The sequence below is a fragment of the Pezoporus wallicus genome, unplaced genomic scaffold, assembly GCF_028554395.1.
Source record: "Pezoporus wallicus isolate ANWC-B61680 ecotype Strahan unplaced genomic scaffold, APGP_CSIRO_Pwel_v1 contig_6217, whole genome shotgun sequence".
Classification (NCBI taxonomy): Eukaryota; Metazoa; Chordata; class Aves; order Psittaciformes; family Psittacidae; genus Pezoporus; species Pezoporus wallicus.
The window spans coordinates 913,051-933,886 of NW_026637336.1; the positions used below are offsets into that span (position 1 = coordinate 913,051).

Genomic DNA, 20,836 nt, shown 5'->3' on the forward strand with positions numbered 1-20,836 from the left:
CTCAAATGTGATGGGAACCCAGCTCCCCTGCCTTTTCTGGGCTGTGGTCAGAGGGCAATAGGATGTCCTGCAGAAGAGGTGCGGGATTCATCCTGGCAGCTTCCTTGGGCATTGGCCCCAGTGAAGGATCTGAAGCCAACTCTTACATTGCAGCACAAACCTCCCAGCTTGCCATGGAAGCACTTGGATCCTCTCAGGATATGGTGTATGAGAGAGAAACCTTGGATGCTCAAACACTTTTCCCCAAGTCAAGCATTACTGTGGTTTTGACTCTGCTTCTGCTTTATGCAACTAAAGGTTCCACAGTTACTCTGACACTAAAACAGCTGAGGAGGAGATAATTCCTCCTCACCCTAAAAAATGAAATCAATACGAGCTATGGAAACCCAGTTCATAACCATGGGTCTTACCTTTGGGACAGCTGCTTGAGCTTCGCCTTCAGTTCGCATAGAAAGACACAGCAAGTTAGAAGCTGGTTAAAATCAACTGATGCAAGTTGGATTTTAAGGTAGGCAAACAGCAGAAACTCAGTGTCCTCATTTAAAATAAAGCCTATTGCTTTAAATGCTATTGGGGCCTGACTCTCTGGAGTTGCCTTTGTTCCATAGAGGTACATCAGGATAAAAGAACATCAGAGTGCATCAATGCTGCCTCACGCAGAGAGCACAGAACGTATCAGTCTCTACAAGGACACACTGGCTTTCCAGCCCAGCTCTTTAAATGGGGTACACCTACCAGATTGAAGGTCAATGTTAAGCCACACAACTACTATATCCTCCCTGGAGAGATAAGAAAAAGTAAGTTTTTAACTCAAAACTAAGAAATTACTTACATGAGACCTGCTATAGACATTGCTTTGTGGATAATTACCCCTGCAAGCAAAAAGGAATAGAATCATTATTTCAGAGCAAGCATATAACATGCCCCATTCTGCTATCACCTAAAGACTTTATCTCGTGACCCCAAGGAGCCAGACCTTGCAGCTGAGGAGTCATCTTGAACCCAGCCTAGGTGTCGCTACAGAAATCCCCAAGGCCAAACGCTGTAACAGATATGCACCCTGACAAAAAAATGCTTCTTCCAGAATGGGATCTCCCCCTTATGATTTTCTGAATTGGCTTCACCCCGTGTAAACAGTGCAGCGTGTTGCTGTGTTGTCAGTTGTACAGCAAACAGTAACTGTGGGAGTCGGAGAAGAAAGTAGGAAGTCGAAATATGCATGAAATAACACCCCATGTCTGTGCAAGTGATACTTTTATGAATTGCTAAATGTCCCTCCCAGCTGCTCACAGTTTGGATGTGAATCATAGAAACCTAGAATGGGTTGTGTTGAAAGGACCTTAAAGCTCCTCCGGCTCCAGCCCCTGCCACGGGCAGGGACCCCTTCCACTGGAGCAGCTTGCTCCAAGCCCCTGTGTCCAACCTGCCCTTGAACACTGCCAGGGAAGGGGCAGCCACAGCTTCTCTGGGCACCCTGTGCCAGCGCCTCAGCACCCTCACAGGGAAGAGCTTCTACCCTGTCTCCAACCTGAACTTCCCCTGTTCCAGTTTGAACCCATCACCCCTTGTCCTATCGCTACAGTCCCTGATGAAGAGCCCCTCTCCAGCATCCCTGTAGCCCCCTTTGGACACTGGAAGCTGCTCTGAGGTCTCCACGCAGCTGCTCTTCTCCAGACTGAACAGCCCCAGTTCTCTTAGCCTGTCTTCATATGGAATAAAGCTGGATTGGGCTGAAAGCTGTGACCTAGAGGAGTCTTGGGCAACAATGCCTTGCTTCCGAGCAGTGTTTGGGAACTGTAATATCCTTTCATTAGACACTGCTATGCAAGAGGCAGTGTGTACCTGCTTACACAAACGAGACCCTCACTGTGAGGATGGATGTGACCTCTTCACACTCACAAGCAGCCACTGAAACAGGGCTTCAGCAGCCCTAGCAGCCTTGCATTAGGCAGGATATATATATTGAGGTCAATAAGCCCAGCAAGCAAAACGTGAGTGTTCTACATGATCATACAGCTCAGGGGGGGCTGGTTTCCACCCTTGGCACAGGACCGGTCATTTGGAACCTGGCTGCAATTTCACTCACAGGACAGAGGGTGGAGGTGACACCACTGCAGAGCCGGAGGCTTACCTGACTTTAAAGTTTGGCACAACAAATTCTTCTCCAGTAAATATGATACGAAACTGGAAAGAAAACAATGACATTTTTATTAACTTGATTTGTTGATACTTCCTCTATTTTAATTGCCATCGAAATTTCTCAATCCTAATGAAAATGGCTACAATTTTTGGCAAAATATCAGCACTTTTCCCTTCCTTCAGAATTTCACTTTATCTTGTTCAAAGCGTGCTGGATAACGTGATTCTGAGACACCGCAGCAGTGTTACATGGGTACTCATTTCTGTGTGGTCCCATCAGTTTACGTGCTCCACCAGCTGTCCTCCTCATCTGATACTTGCTAGAAAGACATGAGAGTGAGAAAAGAAAGCTACTCACCCAGTTTTCGAGGAGGTTCCTTGTGTCATAGTAATCAGGAGCTCTCTCAGTTTTGTAGAAGAGGGAAAAGTTCATCTCGGTGCTGAAGAAGCTGACTGTAAGAAGAGAATGTAAGTGAGATGCGCCCTGGAGAAGGTGCCTGCTCCCCTTCCCGTCTCCTCACCCCTCCGTTGAACCATTCCCATGGTCACTGGGGCTCTTTGGGAAATCCCAGTGTCCAAGTCTAGATGACTGCTGCATTGCTAGAAACGTTATTAGCGAGCCCAAGGGCCGAGTTGTGACAGCTTAGCAAACAAGGTGGGGGTCATACTTGTGGGTGCACCGGGTTGGCTTTTACTGCCTGCAAGGAATGCATAGGAAGAGATAGGAGGATCTGCTGCCAGGCAATACCTTGCTAAACAGCAATGGCTTAAACATGTGACTGAGTCTTGAATTGTCACAGCTATGGTGTCAGTGGTGAGCATGTCAGCATTTAAAAGGGCCTCATTTAGTGCTTACCTGGAACGGTACCATTGGCACTACCGGTCGGAGGCAACGGGGGCAGCGTAGGAGCCCTTGTGGATGATGCTTCACTTGAGCCTGCTGAAAAGGACATTAAAAGGCCTAAGAATCCATAGTGGCAAAGGGATAAGGAAGAGCAGAGCCCACTTAAGAGTCTTTCAGCAAAGGTCATCATAGCAAAGAGCTGCTGTTGTTCCACAGACCTCTGTGGGGTCAAAGCAGTGGGGGGAAGCACACCTACACATGGAGTTTTTTATGTGTCCAGAGATAACTACAGCATAACAAGGGAGAAAACAGGATTGGCAGAGTTGAGATCACAAGGAAGACCAGAGCTCATGCACCATTATCCAATTCACTGCTTGTGTTGAAGAGCCATTATCTCTCTGTTCCCTTCTTGCTTGTGCAACCTCCAAGAAAGGAGCTTGTCAAGCGCCGAGTGCTAACAGTTAACATGCAGTAATGCAATGTGAGATGAACAGTGATATTCATGGTGTCTGGTTTAATGCTAACCTGGCATAAGGGTCCCCATTATAGACACCAGCCATCCTGCCTGTTGTTTTCCAAGGAAAGGATTCCAAGAACTCATTTGTGGCTGATTTCCTCGAAGTGAATCACCCTGTCAAACCAGATAGGGCTTTCACATTTCACATGCAATCTGCCACCTCACCAGGCAGACGGGGACAAAACGGGTCATGTTTGTCACAGGGACTACAGCAAACGGCAGGGAACCAAATCACCAGCTAACATTACAAGCCTTGGTGTTGGAAGATCAGCAGGATCACCACAGTTTGCTCTACAGGTACTGTTTTCTTCCTGTGCTGGTGCTTTGTGGTTTTCTCTTCACTCAAATGACTGAGACTTGACATTCTAGGTCTGACTAAGAGGAATAAACTAACACAGGAACACAAAGCCAGATGCCTGTGAATAAGGAGTGTGGTTGGAAATCAGTAGGATAAGGCTGTTCAGAAAACATTGTTTTCTCTACAGGAGTTCAAGGGAAGGAGAATCAGGGTGCTTAAAATGTAACAGACCATTCAAATCAATGACCATCCATTTGAATGGGTCAGACATACTCTGACCCGTTCAAATCCATGACAATACATCCATGGACATAACAGACACAGGGGCTATCAACAACTTGAAGCCTCCTGTTTTGATCCTAAATAGCTTCAAATTCTTTTGTAAAGCAGAAAGGAGAGCTGAAGGCAAAAAAGCCATTGAAGTCCAGCTCTGAGTTGCCTCTTGCAGACAAAGCTCAAGAGTCTTCAGTCTTCAGCCTCCCAGTGTTCCTCAATGGTGCCAGTCTGTGGTTAAACAGCAGCTTCAGCCCCATCATAGCATCCTTAGCAGAGGTAGCACACTCGGAGCTTGTGGGAGCTGCTCTGCTCCTCACACTGGCGGCAGTGGGATGGGGAGTAAGAAGGATGTTCCATGGATCAGACTGCCCTGCAACCTGCTTCTGCAGAGCGGTGCCCTGTGCAGCACAGCCCTTGCTGCTCCCAGGGTGTACAGAGAGCTGTGGAACCAGGCAGCCTGCTTTGCCCATGCTGCTTGATGAAGCTGAGATTTTCATTTGGACACCTCTTTACTCAGGCCTTTTGCTTCTGTGACAGTACTGAACTGCTGGGGAAATAAAGAGGACTGATTTACTCTGCTTTACTCTTAACTAAAACCCTGGCAAGCCCAGGAGCAAGCTGCCACACTGCGATTTAAAAGCCATTGCCTGCAATAGGTCAGAAACAGGACCTGATATAAGAGGTATTTGCTGGTTCTTTATCTGGGAGAGATCCACAGGGTTAGAGCATCGAGCTGCAAGGTAGACCTAGATCCTCAATACACAGACCTCCTACCAACAGCCACTAACTGCTTGACGTACACATGAACACGCAGAGAACAAGGAGCCAGAAGTATCTACTTAACTACAAGCAAAACCCTAGAAGCAAAGGAAAAGAACTCCTCTAAGGACCTGAAACGAAAGGGATGTGGTTTTTCTCCAAGTCCTCCCCATCCTCACAACACATACTGCCATGAGAACACAAAGAGCAAACCCCAGCATCCCCAGTGACTAATCCCACAGTTCAAACCTGCAGTGGAAACCTGTGTGCCTTCCTGTGGTGTGAAGCTGCAGAAATGGGTTCTGTGAGCTCCAGTGTAATGCTACAAATAATTAACCCCTGGTTTCAAGCTGATGGAAAATGAGTGTCTTGTTATTGGCTTTATTTAAGAGCTGCTCTCATAGAGGGAGTGTGATGGGAACACGGGAGGCCCGCATGCCCTATCACTGGAATAAATCCTTTCTTCTTTCCTTACAGAAACACAGATATCATATTAGGCTAGGGTTTCTCAAGCCATAAACCAAGCTGTTTGTACAGCCAAGGCTGAACTTGTTCTTCTGGCTGTGTCAGTGCTGCAGATCCTCTCCTGATAAGAGGAATCTGCATGGAGCTGGGTGATTACAGGCTCCACCCTGCTCCTGTTATCAGTGTAATGCTTCAGAACCCATGGCCTCAGGGGTGATGTCTGGTATCACCCAGGATGAAGCAGAAGATAACATAACATAGAGAAATGGCCAAAACCAAAGCCCAGGCTCATTCTAAAGGAAATGTACCCCACTGAGTGCTATGCTCCTGTCCCAGCAAGCAAAGCACAAGGACATCTCCACAGATTCTCATTTCCTTCTTTTTCCTATTATCACCTGAAGAAAAAAAAAACCAAATCTCTGTTAATTCAAAGCTCATTCCCAGCAGGCAGGTGTGGGACCAGCCACCTGCAACTTCATTTGCTTCCATTAACATGCATGGTAATTCCATTCACGAAACAAGGGCTAAGGCGTGATGACAGATGGGGTCTGAAGCACCAGAAATACTGGGCTGCTGACATTTCTCAAGCCCTACGCATGGGTTTTGATTTGGTAACTTAATAAATGGGTTCTTTGGCACCCTGTAAGGGTACATAAATATGTATGTTTCCAATCAAAGAGCAGCAAAAATTAGGCCAGCCAGTAAGAGAGCTGTAATAATAAATAGCTTTCTCCATCATAAGCACTCATGTTCAGGTATTTTAGATTCATCCCTCTCACAGATTACTTCAAATTAAGAAGAAAATCAGGAATCGGTGTGTGGGTGAGGCAGGGGGAGGAAGAGCTGAAGACTGTGAGTCAGTGAGAGGATGAGAACACACACTTCGCTTTTAGCAAAGGCCCAGCTGAGCTGCAAAAGTAAAGGATCATCTTCAAGAGCTCTGGGGGGAAAAGCAAAGGCAGGACAAGACCTTTACTCCTGCTCTCAAGCAGAGCCAGTGCAGTCGCTGTGATAACTGTACTGCTTATAAAAGGTCCACAGACCTCCGTAAGGATGCTTCCTGCTGCTTTCATGCAAGAAGTTTCCCTCACTTTGCCTAAATGAGTCCTGCCTTTCCAAACCAAAGCAGGTTCCCCCCCTTCCCAGCACCGCTGCCTAACTATCAAGGTGAACCAAGCAATGCACAGCTCTCTAAACAACATCTATAAGCACTACAAGCAAACCTCGCAGCTAGTAATGGTTGTAGGGCATCACTAACAAGCACTAACATGACATGAGCAGTGAAATGGCACTTCCCCAGGGCATTTCGTTTCAGAGCAACACTTGGACACAGCTATTTCTTACATGCAAACTCAATAGAAACGGATTGTCCATATGGGATCACATGAACTGCAGCCAAGTGCAGCTTCCCTTATCTGACAGGCAGGACATCAATCTCAGTGTGTATTTACACCACTCACTCATGTATCATCCCTACCTCATGTATCATCAGTGTGCAGTAGTTAGCTTATGAATTTGAGTTAATTAAAATAAGGAGTAGATTTATAGTGGAAGCAAAGGTCTTGCCAAGATCTGACCCGTGACAGATTCCCAAACATGATTAAGTTTTATCTCTATAACCAGGACTTCAGAACAGTCGTCTTAGTTATTGCTCCTGGGAAAATATCCGACTCCAGTAACCCTTCCCACTGTGTGGAACGCTGTGGATCCAGCAGTTCATAGCACTGTGAGCAAGAGTAACCTGTGAGCATGCTGGTGTAGTTCACCACTTGTGAGACATGCTGTGTTTCTCCTTGAGGAGAAGAAGGGCCAGCATTTTCCAGAGTGAATGTCCAATTCAGGCTGCACTGGAGGATCCTAACGAAAGGAAGTCACTCCGTTCTTGGGGATGGCTTTTAGAGGGGAAAAGTGCTTTGAAAATGCTTTGCCCTTAGGAAGCCTCTCTCTGATGTGCTTTGTCTCACTAGAAAGTTGCTCAGATTCAGGTTATTGGGCTTGAAAAATCAAAGTCCAGGAGCACTGAGCGGAGGCTTTGATTTTAGGTGCTAAACTGTTCATCAGCAAGTATGACTAAGCCTCTCCCAGCTCCCTGCCAAGACAAGCACAGGCCTTTCCCACAGAGAGAATGGCCCAAGGGCAAAGGTGTTAATTGGAAAAGGGAAACTGAGGCTTCCTCCTCCCTCCTCATCAGATCATATCCTGCTTGAATTCGGGGACACAATGGGGGAATAGCACCTACAATAGGCAGTGCAGGAAGAAGAATGCCTGGGTAAAGGCAATGGGGCAGGAAGCTAAGAAACAGATGGGCAGGTTGTCATTTACAGCGATAGTTGTGAGTGCCCGTGTTCTTTGGTGCAGAGCAAGTGAGTGTGCAATGAGGGAGTGGGGGGAAATCCCTCCCAGCACAGGATTCAGCAGCAGGCAGGGATTTCCTGATGCTTTTCTCATAGCTTTGGGCCCCGGTTCCATGAAACCTGGAGCAGGAGATGGGAAAGTGCAGTGGGAACTGTGGTGAAGTCGGGGGGTGCTGCCCTGGATGGAGACATGCTTAGAATTCTCACACTGGACACCAGAAATGGGCAATTATTTCATACTGTGCCTCCAATCTCCCTGAGGAGCCATCAGCTTACAGACAATAAATAAATATGCATTCACTCTTATTGTGCAACACTGAATATCATGGCATGTCAATAGTTTTACATAAATCAATCAGTTTGGCAATCTCAGGCCTCTGTTTTCATCCTTTGTGGTTTAAATACCATGTAGTACATACAGACATCAGGATTGAATGATGAGATAACCCAAACCAGTGTTCCCTCACCCACAACTTCTCTATCTGCTGTTTGGGGTGGGCAGGCAATGCTGTAAGCATGGCTACAACTGCCTGCTCCTGGTCTCAATCACAGCAGCAGCGACTCAGAGGCTATTGTCCTTAGCAGTGGAGGGTTCCCTACTCTCTGTGTGTGATCCCCAGCAAGACAAAACACTGCAGACACTCACCACAGCGCAGGTGATGGTCCGCAACGGGCAGGATGCTGCTGAAGTCCCAATACTCTTCCTCCCAGCTGACCGTGTTGCCCATGGCGCAGTCCAGCAGCTCTTCCTGCCCCAGCACACGGTCCCACATTTGGAAGTAGTACAAACTGCCAATGAAGCTATTGCTCACCCGCACAATGAAGCCATCCTTTCTCTTGTGCAGATGACCCAGCACCAGGCTCCCGTTGGGTTTCAAGCACCCAGCGCTGCCAATGGTTTCGCTATGCACGAGCTCACCGTCACAGTAGACCTCCAGCAGTTGTTTCCTGGTGTCCCACGAGCAGCACACGCTGTACCACACAAAAAGGGCCAGGTCAATCTCAATGTCCCGTCTGGTGCCAAAAAGATAGAGCCTCAATTGCTTGTTTTCTCCAGAGAGCCCAAGCTCTAAATCATTGATGTCCAAGGAGGAGTTGTTAGCGTCATAGGAAAAGGCTGCCCAAGAGCTGACGTTGGCAGTCCGCTTTAGGTCAATGCATGCTGTGAATTGGCACAGCTGAGGGATGCTGAAGTTCACCAGAGACACAAACTTATCATTCCTTCCCAATAAATCCAGTCTTTCTCCATGCAGGTAATGTGCTTCTGTAAGGAAATGGCAATAGGAAAGAGGGTAAAGAAGGGAAATGTCACTTCCAAAGGAAAAGCTGCAGTAGGACCTCATGCGGGTACCTCCTTGAGTTATGGGTAAAAAAAGTTAAAGTTTCTTCTATTTCTAGTTTCTGCTGCCTTTGAAATTGAATTCTGAGCCCACCCACACTACCAGGAAAGAGGAGTTTAATTCTGCAAAGGAACAGCTGAAGTGCTCAAGATGTGCCAAACAGGAATCAATACAGAATCCATATCCAGGGTCCATATGGTCCAGTATGGGTGTCAAGTGCAAAGGTCTGGGTTCAGCACCCTCTTGATAAAGAGCTTTGCTCCCAGGTGAGGTGTGAAGTCAAGGTCTCTGCTAAAAGCCAGCCATAAGGACTGTTCTTTTCTCAGGCTGCAGAGCATTCATTTGGGCATCTTTCTTCTTCATTACTTTAAATATAACCTCATTATAGCTTTACATCCTACTCAAAAGGCTTTGCTGACAGAGGCAACTTCTCTGAGTAATACTAACCACAGACCTACACAGGCAGTGAGTAACTTGCCCACAGGTAGCCCCCGCTCTGGCTGCGGAGTAGTAGCTGCAATGGCTCTACTTCAGCCAACTTCAGTCCCTGAGCAGCTTGGCAGAGGCACCAGCAAGCTGTGAAGGGTTTTTCACTCTATTTACCTGGTTTTGCACTCCATGTTCAGTACCTGTTGTATATGGGGACGGGAGGCAGCACAGTGCAATGCTACGTGTATCTCTACTCTGATCCTTGGGTTTGCCATGGTCTCCTACTCAGTGAATCATAGAATAGTTCAGGTTAGAAAGGACCTTAAGATCACCCAGTTCCAAACCCCTGCCATGGGCAGGGACACCTCACACTAAACCATGGCATCCAAGGCTCTGCCCAACCTGGCCTTGAACACTGCCAGGGATGGAGCATTCACAACCTCCCTGGGCAACCCATTCCAGTGCCTCAGCACCCTCACAGGAAAGAACTTCTTCCTTGTATCCAATCTAAACTTCCCTGTTTCAGCTTCAGCCCATCACCCCTTGCCCTATTCCTACAGTCCCTGATGAAGAGTCCCACTGAGGTCACCACCAGCCAAAGCCAAGTCCCTTCCCCAGGCAGGAATCTCTGTGCACATGCACATAGCAGCACCAATCCATTGGCAACACACTGAGACAGGAACACAGGCACCAAAGGCAGGATCCAACCTTTCCTCTGCAGGGGGTGAAGCAGCTCCACATTCAACATCCCAGCAGTCATTGATCAGCCTTATATTGTAAGCCAGGCCCCTCCTATTCAGGTGAGCTGCATCTTGTGTCATTACACTCACATGTGCTTCACTAAGTCAGGGTGTATTTCTCCTAGATAAGAATTGCCATTAGGTTGAGTCTTTTATAAGCATATTATTAAGGGCTTCCTACTGTATGTTCCTTTGCAGACCTGCCTGCCAGCCATGCACATCAGGTATTCTAACCCCCCCCCCCCCTCCAGTATAACCTAGCAATAAATCTCTACTTCTACTAAGGGTTATACACCTCCTGGACTGCAAAAGTAGCTGGCGCTTCTCCCCAGCTGCTTCACACACTTCAAATTGGAGGCAAAAGGAAATGATTTATTCACAGAGTCTAATTCTCTGTAGGTGATCAGAGGCGGTGCTTTGCTGTCCTGGTGTAACCTCGTGCGCTCAGAGTGGGAGGAGGACATTTCTATTGCACAGAACACTCTGCTATCGTTCACGTCTGTCTCAGCTCTAAAATCAGCTCCACTGCTGTGGAACAGGCACCCCCATCCTGGTCTGGCTTCCACCGCTGCAACTCGGTGCTAAGATGGTGGTTTGCACCTAAGAGAATCATTTTCCCCTCGAGTGGGAGTACGTAGGACTCAGAACATCCATTCCATGGAGGCCCAGGGGTGTTTAGCACCTCTGCCTTAGTGGGAGTGCATGAAATCACAGGGCCAGTGCTGGGTATTGCAGGAGAAGGTCCATGGTGGAGCTTTAGGGATGCAGGGAGGTGGGTGTAGCTCCACCAGTGAGTAATTCGTTACAGCACAAAACGCAACAGCCGTCTTCATCTGTACTTTCCTACAGGGCCCCAAAGGGTAAGAAGCCAGTTCCCATGGGTTTCTCCAAGAGATGGGAATGCCTGTGGGATTTACAACTGGCAAAACTGGCACCCATTCCATGAATGACCCCAGCAGAGACACACTGAGAGACCCCCATGGCGGGGGTCTTACAGCACACAGATTAGAAGCCTTTGGCCAAAGCTGGAGAAAGTGGGAACATTTGGCAAGACCTGGACATGAATTCAGTCTTTCAGTGCGGAGGTTGTGCTTGGAAAGAGCTCATCTTTCCTCAGTTTGTGCTGGAAGTGGCTCCAGTGCTGCAGGGTGCGTTTTAGAAGCATGAATTATCTCTGTGCCCTGCATTACTCTAGAGGAGAAGTCCAAGAATGAAATACAAAACTTATGAGTGTTTTGCTGGGATTTATGGAGGAGCGAAAGGGTGGTGAGCGTGTTTATGAAGCCCAGTTTATTGTGCTTGCCCCAGGGCCTGGGTTGTTACTGGGGAGCTTGGTTCTTGACAGTAGCTCCGTGCTTTCCCTAGAACACCATGAAAAGAGTAAATGCACAGCTCTTATTCTACAGCAACCAAAGTCTAACTAGAAGAAACCAAACAGAAATGCAGGAGGACGCCCAGGAAGGAAAGAAGGGAATAATGACAAAGCCAAGAGGTTTTCACCTCCAAACATGGGACACCATCTGCAATGCAGCCAAAACCTGACATTTCACTTGTTGCATGTTTTCTCATCCCTACTTACTCAACTGCATGGAGATGTCATAGCAGCCTTCCAGTATCTGAAGGGGGCCTATAAGGATGCTGGGGAGGGACTCTTCATTAGGGACTGTGGTGACAGGACAAGGGGTAATGGGTTAAAACTTAAACAGGGGAAGTTTAGATTGGATATAATGAGGAAATTCTTTCCTGTGAGGGTGGTGAGGCACTGGAATGGGTTGCCCAAGGAAGTTGTGAATGCTCCATCCCTGGCAGCATTCAAGGCCAGGCTGGACAGAGCCTTGGGTGCCATGGTTTAGTGTGAGGTGTCCCTGCCCATGGCAGGGGGTTGGAACTGGGTGATCTTAAGGTCCTTTCCAACCCTGACTATTCTATGATTCTATGATCTGCAGCCCAGACTGAACCAGCATCTCAGGGTGTGCATCGTGGTAGGTCTGCAGGCCAACATACACCTAGGCATGGACAAGGACCCCAGTAGCAGTTGCAGTGAGAAGGGAGAGGTCCAGATCAAGACTAACTGCTGCACTGGGGCAGAACAAGGGGGCAGTGGGCTCGTGTATAGATACACATCCCTGTGATTAATCCTGAGGGGGCTCACTGTACCTGCCAGGAGGACAACGTGAGCAGCAGCCATCAAGATGCAAAGAGCCTTGGCAGAAGAGTGCAGTCCGGGGCTACATGTGAACCTCTTCATTCTTCAGGCATGTTCTGAAAGAAGGATGTTGGTGAGCACTCCCTTAGCAGACGCTTGGCTGAGAAGTTCAACCTGCTCCTGCAATCTGAAACACACAGGCCAGGAGCCAGCAGCCCTCACTCGCCGTGCCCAAGCTGAGTCACTGGATGAGGAGCCTCTGGAAAGGTCAGACAAGGCTATGCAAACCCTCTGCTCTCTGTTGCCTTCTGAAAGAGGTGAGGTTCATGCAGTTACACGGTGCATGTACACTCTTCATCTATCCCAGCTTGGAAAAGCTGTTAGCAGCTTTCCACCTGCTTTAAGGAAAGGCGTTCATGTGTGAAGTGCTGAGGTTCCTACAGGTGTGGGGAAAACACAAAAGGAAAGCCCTAGCAGTGAGGTTAAGCTGTGGCTGCCCCATCCCTGGCAGTGTTCAAGGCCAGGTTGGACACAGGGGCTTGGAGCAAGCTGCTCTAGTGGAAGGTGTCCCTGCCCGTGGCAGGGGTTGGAGCTGGAGGAGCTTTAAGGTCCCTTCCATCCCAAACCAGGCTGGGATTGTGTGATTCTCCCAGCTGAGCTTTATCTACAAACTTCCATCAGTTTAATTGAGCCCTGGATCACACTGGGGAAGGGCTGGTTCCAGGGCAAAGCACCCACTGAACACTACAAGCAAAATGCAAATATGCCACTCTAAACTGGAATGAGTTTGTGCTTCAGTTTGACTGAAGGTGCTTTAAAGATGACTGCAGTTAAACCAGAGCCACCGAGTGCACAGGCAGCCCCAAACTCACCCCTAGAGCCCTGCACGCTCCCCTGTGTGCTCTGCTTTCTCTATTGGCTTCAGCAGGCATCAAAGGCAAGGGCTTATTCTTGGTTTAGGACCACACTGGGTTAAATCTTCAGCCTCTAATGAGGTACATAAAAGGGCTGTAAAGAACGCACTAGATCCTCAGATAGTCTGAGTTGGCCAAGCTCTGTTTGATGGATTCGCTTGGCTTCGCATCAGATGCAGCCCTCCCCTGGGGCTCCCTTAAGTAACAACAAAGGGTTAACCCACTAAGGGTTACTACTCCCTGAGCACTGCCAAAATAGAAGTTGTCCCTTTGTGTCCAGACTATGAACGAGATAAACGTTAGAAAACTATAAAAGCACCTGAGCTAATAACAACTCTCCCAAATTCCCTTTAAAACGGCTCTTTGCAAAGCTCACAGTGTTAGGAAGCATCACCCAGTTTTCCATTTAGTGCTGGGCCAGCAAATCTCTTCTCACGACCTTCACCTTTCTTACTCCAGCACTGATTTGCTGACTTTGGCAGTAACACTTAAGGAACGAATCATTATGCTCCCAAGCCTGTGGTACCTAAGCAGGAATTCTTCCATATTCCAGGTGATTCATACTGTAAAAACACCATCGGCAATAAAAGGTGCTGCTCAAAAACTCACCTCCCTGTGTAGCAAAATCAAGGCGGATTTCTGCTGAGTGCTTGTCCCGTTTCTTCTGCCAGATGCCAAAAGACCAGCAAAGAGAAATAGGAAGAGATCAGATGGGGTGTTGGGATGTTTCCAGTGGGTCAGGCGATGAAGAACTAGTGATTTCTGTTCTGAAATCGCATTTCCTAGGTCCTGGAAAAGCTGTTGTGCCAACAAATCTCTTCTCCCAGCCTTCTCCTTTATTACTCCAGCAATGATTTGCTGACTTTGGAGTAACATTTAAGGAGCAAATCATTATGCTCCCAGCCTGCGGCACGTCACAGGGCTGTAATAAGTTTTGTCCAGAGCAAAGTCCACAACGTGGGGCATCATAAAACACAAATTAGTAAGAAACAACAGAACTGAACAGTTCTTCTTGTTTCTGATTCAAAAGTGACTGCACTAATGAATACCAGTTGTAATTTTCCCCCAAATAGCCTCTATTTGTAACAGACAGCACTCTAGCATCAACCAGGATCTTTCTTCCCTCCTGCAAGATACTAATCTCATTGCCAGGTTCAAAAAGAGTGTGATCTTGCAGTTCTGCTCCCTCCCTGGATCTTGTTAGGGACATAAGAGGGACTGGAAAGAGACTGGAAAAGCCCCCCCCATGGCTGCTAAACACTGTGGTTCACTTGGCTCCTCCAGACCCTCTGCTCCAGCACAGACCCTCTCCCAGCCAAGCACTCTCCTGCCATGTACCAGCCTCAGCCAGCAGGTTTTGCTCTCTTATGGGGAGATCCTATTCATGGGATCACTAGGCATGCACTCCCTCATCAAATCCATGCTGCACAGGTTCTGGTATTCACATAAACTCTTGCATGAAGAGCCTTTCTTCAAGCATGGGACTAAACAGGGCTTTTGTTCAAGGGTGGGTGCTTTAGAAGTCATCTTTTTGTTACCCATTAAACCAGTATCATGGCATCATGCTATGGAAAGAGCTTTTACTGCAACCCCAGTGCAGCTGAGAAGGTTTTAGCTATCCCCTTCCTCCATCTTCATCTCTCTGTTTCTCAGGTTTTCAGTTCAGTTTGGGGTTTGCAGATGTTCAGCACAAGTTGGTCGTGCTTCGCTAGAGATGATGGCAAAGGGGCTGGAGCGCCACGTGAGGGCATCTCCTCTTTAACACTAAGCCACAGGCAGAGCCTGCTCTAATAACCAGCATCCTGCATCTATCTGTGGTCAAATCCTTCCTGGGAAGTTCTGGGGGAGGGGACGGGGACGCTTAGGATGCAGAGCAGGAAAACAGTGGTTAAAGTGTGCAGTGAGGAGCAGCAGACGAAGGCAGAACACATCCAGACTCACCAGGGCCACGCACTCTGCTTTACTTTGGATATGCAAAGCGTTTTTGCCAGGAGGTTGCTATGGTGACTTTTCAGCTCTCCCAAACCTCCTCATACTGTAATTACATCTCAAAGCCCACGAGCTGGGAATCTTCGATTCCTGGGAGGAAGCACGGGGGTGGCTGACTCTTCGGGATGTTTCTCAACCAGCCATTTTCCTTCGGAAACCAAGCCCACAGATTCAGCTCCTGGTGCCTTTCACAGCTGCTCACAGGTTCTACGAAGCCTTCTTGTCACCCTCCCAAGACCTCCTTCAATGACAGAATACCCTGAAGCATGTAAATATCACGTGTACTCTCGGAGGCAGGCAGCAGCTAGCCCATACAAACTCCTCGGTTACAGACCGGTTTTGATACAGAATTGGGTCTTTTCATTCCTTTCTCCTTTCAAAGCGAGGAGAAAATCTTTTTTTTGACCATGATTTAGTGAATCTTGCAGTTAGAAACCTTGGGAAAATCTTTATGATGTTGAGGGGTGTTCAAGAAATGCTATTCTATGATTCTATGATTCCAACTTACAGAATACAACCACAGCATCCAATTTACTCAGGCCCTCGAATGAGACATGTTTCATTCTGTCAGATTAATTTACCCTGGCAGCGTTCCCTGGGCACAGGCTTTTGATGGGGAAAAGATCATAGAATCATAGAACAGTTAGGGTTGGAAAGGACCTTAAGATCATCCAGTTCCAACCCCCCTGCCATGGGCAGGGACACCTCACACTGAACCATGGCACCCAAGGCTCTGTCCAAGCTGGTCTTGAACACTGCCAGGGATGGAGCATTCACAACCTCCCTGGGCAACCCATTCCAGTGCCTCATCACCCTAACAGGAAAGAACTTCTTCCTTATATCCAATCTAAACTTCCCCTGTTTCAGTTTTAACCCATTACCCCTTGTCCTGTCACTACAGTCCCTAATGAAGAGTCCCTCCCCAGCATCCCTATAGGCCCCCTTCAGACACTGGAAGGCTGCTCTGAGGTCTCCACACAGCTTCTCTTCTCCAGGCTGAACAGCCCCAACTTCCTCACCCTGTCTTCATACAGGAGGTGCTCCAGCCCCTGATCATCCCCGTTGCCTCCTCTGGACTTGTTCCAACAGTTCCATGTCCTTTTTATGTTGAGGACACCAGAACTGCACACAATACTCCAAGATTGCCCCAGTTGTTATCTGCTTGCCCCCAGCTCATCACCCTGCCTTTGCTGAGATGCTGCTACTGCTCTTTAGCAGCCCTTCATTTTTCCTCCATGACCACAAAAGACACAGCTGTAAAAGCTTTATCTGGACATCTGTTCTGCAGTGATCCTGATTCCGCAACCCGGAATTGCTGGGATGGAAAGTGCTGCTTCCATGCTACACACCTACACTCCACTCCTTGGTTTAATGGCCCCAGAGTGACTGCAGCAGGGAGACGGACACAGATTGCAATGTCAACCTCAGAAGTGACTTTATTAGTGCTGTCGCCTCCTAATCCTCTGGAATTATGGATTGGGGAAATAGCCTCGAAGGTGATTTGGTGTTAGGAGGCTTTGGAACAGGTCCTTTATGGCTTGAGTGGTTAATGTGGTGTTAGACTCACCTTGTGGGATGTTTAAGCAATGGAAGAGGTAATGGAAGGCAAGCTGAGTGGCTGTGGTGGGAGTTCAAATGATGGAGAGATAGATTTGTAGCAAAAGGTGTGTGAAATGAAAAGACAGCTTCTCAAATGACCTGGTTAAACCCAGCTTGCCTCCACAACGTGGTGCTGTTGAGGACACCTGGTCTGCTCTGCAAGAGCTGCTCTGCACAAGCTGATTTACCACACTGGAGCACACGGTGGATCGGAAGCCCCAAGCGTATCCAAAAGGCTGATGTGAACCTCTGACAGGGACCCTGATCAAATCCCCTCACCTCTGTCACTGCAGTCGTCTCCATGTGAAGTGCTTGGGTGCATTTAGCTGCCCTTGATGAAGCTATCTTTGCCTTTAGTGCTTCCCCACCTCCCAGGAGAAGGGGATGCTCCTGGACACACAGCTTGGCCTGGGGAGCGGGATGGAGGGACTATTCCCTCCTTTCCCTAGCTTCTTCAGTTTTCCCCACTGGAATCTCCATCCCAGGCATGTACTTACTAGGAGATAAGAAGTGGTGGTTCTTTTTTTGCCACAAAACTTGGTTAAATACATCCCAAGATACTTTTTACCTGCAGAACTGAGTGACTTTAAACTTTGGCTTGAGAAGCACAAAGAGCAGGTGATTAGAGCAAGGGTTCAGCCTCCTACTAGGTGAGCGCAGCAAAAACATACAATAGCAGAAGGGCTTACAGCCACATCCCATAGCAGTTGTGCAGATAAGTCACCAATACAGCTTTTTTAAGGTATTTATGATACGTAAGAGGGATTATTTCTCATGGAATTCTATTTATATCTTATTCTGCACAAGTCCTTATCCTTCCTTTGTCAAAGGTGTAACCATGTTCCAGCCAGGACAAAGCATGCAAGGGCTTAATTACACTGAAGAACCCCATGTAACGACTCTGTTAAAGAAGTGAAAGGTGTCAGTGGAGACCGTTTGCTCATCCCACGGCATGAATCAGAGCGATGCTGCAGGTGTTTGCAGACCACGGGGACCACTGGATGTCACTGTTGCCTCACACAAGTAGTACAGATGGACCTGCAAGGCAAACGCTGTCGTTGAAGCCAGAGTAAAAGCAGCATCAAAAGGGCAGAGAGCTGCTTGTTTTGTTCAAAAACAGCGTTTAAAAGAAGGAGGAAAATCGCAAGGAGCAGGGAGGGAATTTTGCTGAACCGAGGGTGATCCAAGCTCATCGCCTTGGCTTTGCAGCAGTGGGAGCCCCGAGCCCAGCCAGGCTGCCCTGGAGGAGGTACCGTGTGCCAAGCTGGAGGGAGAGCCGGATTGCATCCCTGTCAGGTACACATTAGTGCTTAATGTATGAGCCCCAGAGACTGGAGCCCGGCTCGCAATGCTCTGTAATCCATCTGCAGAACAGGAGAGCTGGTCTGCAGCATCTCTCAGTCCTCCACTTCTTCAGCTCCTTCTTATGGTCCTGACTAGGTCCTGGCCACACGTACAGTGCAGGAAGGAAACCAGACAAACACAACACTGTCCAGTGGTTGATCATTTTCACTCGTCCCTCCACAAGGCAGGAACCCCTTCTCAAAGAGAAGTACGAACCATAAACCTGGCTCAGGCATCTCTTAAAGTCACCTTTAAAATCGTTTGTGCCACTGAGACAGAGCCTCTCTTGCACAAGAACACCAAAACCACAAACTAGGCCCTGTGCCTTTAATCTGTGCCAGGTTACACTGGAGACGCCCCCTTCCTATCTTTGGGATATTCACATAAGCAGGATGGAGCAATGGTTCTCATCTGAGCTGAACACCCGTGTCCAGGCAGGAGGACTTTGGAAAGATGGGGATGTCCATAACAGCCTGTAGAAGGAGCTCTCTTCAAGTTACTGAGGTCTGAGTCTTCTCTGACTTTACCCTGCCTGGTGGTTGTGGTTTCAAGATAAAGGATCCCAATGCATTGGACCATTTGCGTTGGAAACATGCCCTGGACCCACTCTCTGCCTGTTCCTCCCCACGTGCCATGGGGGTTTCCCTTCTGCCCTTTCTGTCCAGTCTGCTCCCTCCACCCTGCAGAAGGGCATTAAATCAGTGGTATTCCCAAACAGGGCTCCTGCTGGCATTCATAAAGTCTCCTGCATTTACAGCTTATCAAAGAATCACAGAGTCGTTTGGATTGGAAGGGACCTTAAAGCTCCTCCAGCTCCACCCCCTGCCACAGGCAGGGACACCTTCCACTAGAGCAGCTTGCTCCAAACCCCGTTCAACCTGGCCATTGAGCTTCCCTCAATGCATGTGGATGGCGGAAAACCCTCATCCCCACGGAGAAGTTCCTTAAAGGCTGGAAACCTCCATAACTCGAGGATTTCTGCATGGTTTATGATGTGGTTACCCTGAGAGCCACCAAACCTGGGTGGTTCAGTGATCACAGGCTATTTCAGACCGTCAGCACGGGCCAAAAGCAGACAAAAGCAGTAGGAAGAAATCTTGTTCCATCACAACTCATGGCCATATGGCTGCAGATGTGGAAGAGAGCAGCCCATCAGCGCCAGGATCTCCTCCGCAGCCACTGCATCCATCCAGCTGCCTGAGCTGTGTGAACTATTCTGCTAGGGAAGCCCAGATGACACAGAAAGAAGTGTCATAGCCAAGATGTTTTCCACAGCCTGAATTCAGTGTCACGTCATCCCTGCTTTTCTCATTCCCTGTGACTGGGGGATGTCTTAAAGCAATAGTAACATTTTCACTCACCATGAACCAAAACCCTGTAAAAGCTTTGCAGCTCATACTAGGATGTGATTGTTACCTGAGCGGATATAAGTTCCTCCCTCTGCTTACACTAGACCTGGTCGTGCAGTCAGGTACCCAAACCACAGCAGGAGTATGCCCTGTCACATCAGCCTGAGCTGCTGAGAGGCAGCCCTGCTCTGTAACATCTTACAGCCTGCGATTTATTACTAGATTTTATTCTATTACTGAGCAATATTATGAGTCTTTTTACTTAGTCTCTTGCTTACCAGAGAGAAATGTGTTTTGCCCATTAATTGTAGGCAGGAGATGCGAGTGGGAGGAAGAACTTTTGGTTTCTCTCCATTCCAGCTAGTTAACCACATATACCTGGTGAGAATGAGGAACAGCCATGCAGAGGTAGAGCCGGGCAGGTTGGAACATCTTGCCTTGAAGATGCTGGTGATGCTGGTGCACCTCTCATGCAGATGGTGTGCACCACTCTCCCGTCACTCCCCATTTCACAAGCCAGAAAGATGAGCCATGCCTGTCCCTTCCCAATACAAGTTCCTCCAGGCTGGGGTCGCAACTGGCCTACAAAGGGAGAAACGGAAGACTGTGCCTTATTGGACCGAGCTGGCTTTATAGCACATCACCAGTGTTTGATGAGGGTAGAAATGGGTTTGTCCTGTGGCTTCTAGGTCCCATCAATGCCTGTGGCTGACTGTGTTATCTCTGCTCGCACAGGGCAAACCTCAGTGGTTTCATCCAGACACGTTTATTCTAAGCGCATCCCCATGCCATCTGCACTCTGCTCAGCGTATTCTGACCAGGAATTTCCTAAGGCACCCCTTTAACTCTTGTAATTCCTCTGTAAATAGGCAACTGCCTTAACTTAGCAACTGCCTGACTCATTTCCTCTCTGCGCAGCCCTCTGGGCTCGCTCTGCAGAACTTCCTCTTCGCGCTCTCTACATCTTCTGCTGTCCTTTCCTTTCTGAGCTGAGGCAGGCGGTCAAAGCTAGCACCAGGACTGCACCGGGTGGCTGGACAGGGCTGTACTGGGCTAAACTGGTCTGGAGAGGTCTGCACTGGGCTAAACCCTGCTGAACTGTGCTAAATTGGTGTGGACAGGTCTGAATTGGGCTAAACTGGGCTGGGCTAAATTGGACTGGACAGGGCTAAACTGGGCTGAATTGGGCAGAACTGGGCTGGGCTGGGCTAAACTGGAATGGACTGTGCTAAAGTTGGCTGGAATGGGCTGGACAGGGCTAGACGAGGCTGGGCTGGGCTATACTGGGCTAAACTGGGCTGGACAAAGCTAAACTGGGCTGAAGTGGGCTGAAG

The 20,836-nt window shown here is 48.4% G+C and overlaps 1 protein-coding gene across 3 annotated transcripts; it reads right to left on the reverse strand.

Moving 5' to 3' along the window:
- Positions 1 to 611: 611 nt before the first annotated feature.
- On the reverse strand, positions 612 to 19,998 carry LOC130596912 (adhesion G-protein coupled receptor G4-like). Of its 3 annotated transcripts, none has more exons than XM_057404983.1 (7): positions 19,881 to 19,998; positions 12,319 to 12,423; positions 8,299 to 8,916; positions 2,996 to 3,079; positions 2,498 to 2,592; positions 2,132 to 2,184; positions 612 to 872 (listed from the first exon to the last, which is right to left on the reverse strand). In XM_057404983.1, exons 2-7 carry the CDS (start codon positions 12,407 to 12,409, stop codon positions 806 to 808), a joined length of 1,008 nt encoding a protein of 335 aa, XP_057260966.1. In that variant the 5' UTR covers positions 12,410 to 12,423; positions 19,881 to 19,998; the 3' UTR covers positions 612 to 805. The 3 variants fall into 3 exon arrangements, with proteins under 3 accessions (XP_057260966.1, XP_057260967.1, XP_057260965.1); XM_057404984.1 differs by lacking the exon at positions 19,881 to 19,998 and adding an exon at positions 13,831 to 14,072 and having other exon boundaries at positions 2,996 to 3,076; XM_057404982.1 differs by lacking the exon at positions 19,881 to 19,998 and adding an exon at positions 13,831 to 14,072.
- Positions 19,999 to 20,836: the final 838 nt, after the last annotated feature.

Excerpts from the sequence above, each read along its gene's own strand:
- LOC130596912 (XM_057404983.1), bottom strand. The coding sequence starts at position 12,409 with ATGAAGAGGTTCACATGTAGCCCCGGACTGCACTCTTCTGCCAAGGCT. Across the intron at positions 3,080-8,298 it reads GGACCATCACCTGCGCTGTG|CAGGCTCAAGTGAAGCATCA; the intron begins GTGAGTGTCTGC and ends TGTCCTTTTCAG. Across the intron at positions 2,593-2,995 it reads TGCCAATGGTACCGTTCCAG|TCAGCTTCTTCAGCACCGAG; the intron begins GTAAGCACTAAA and ends CTCTTCTTACAG.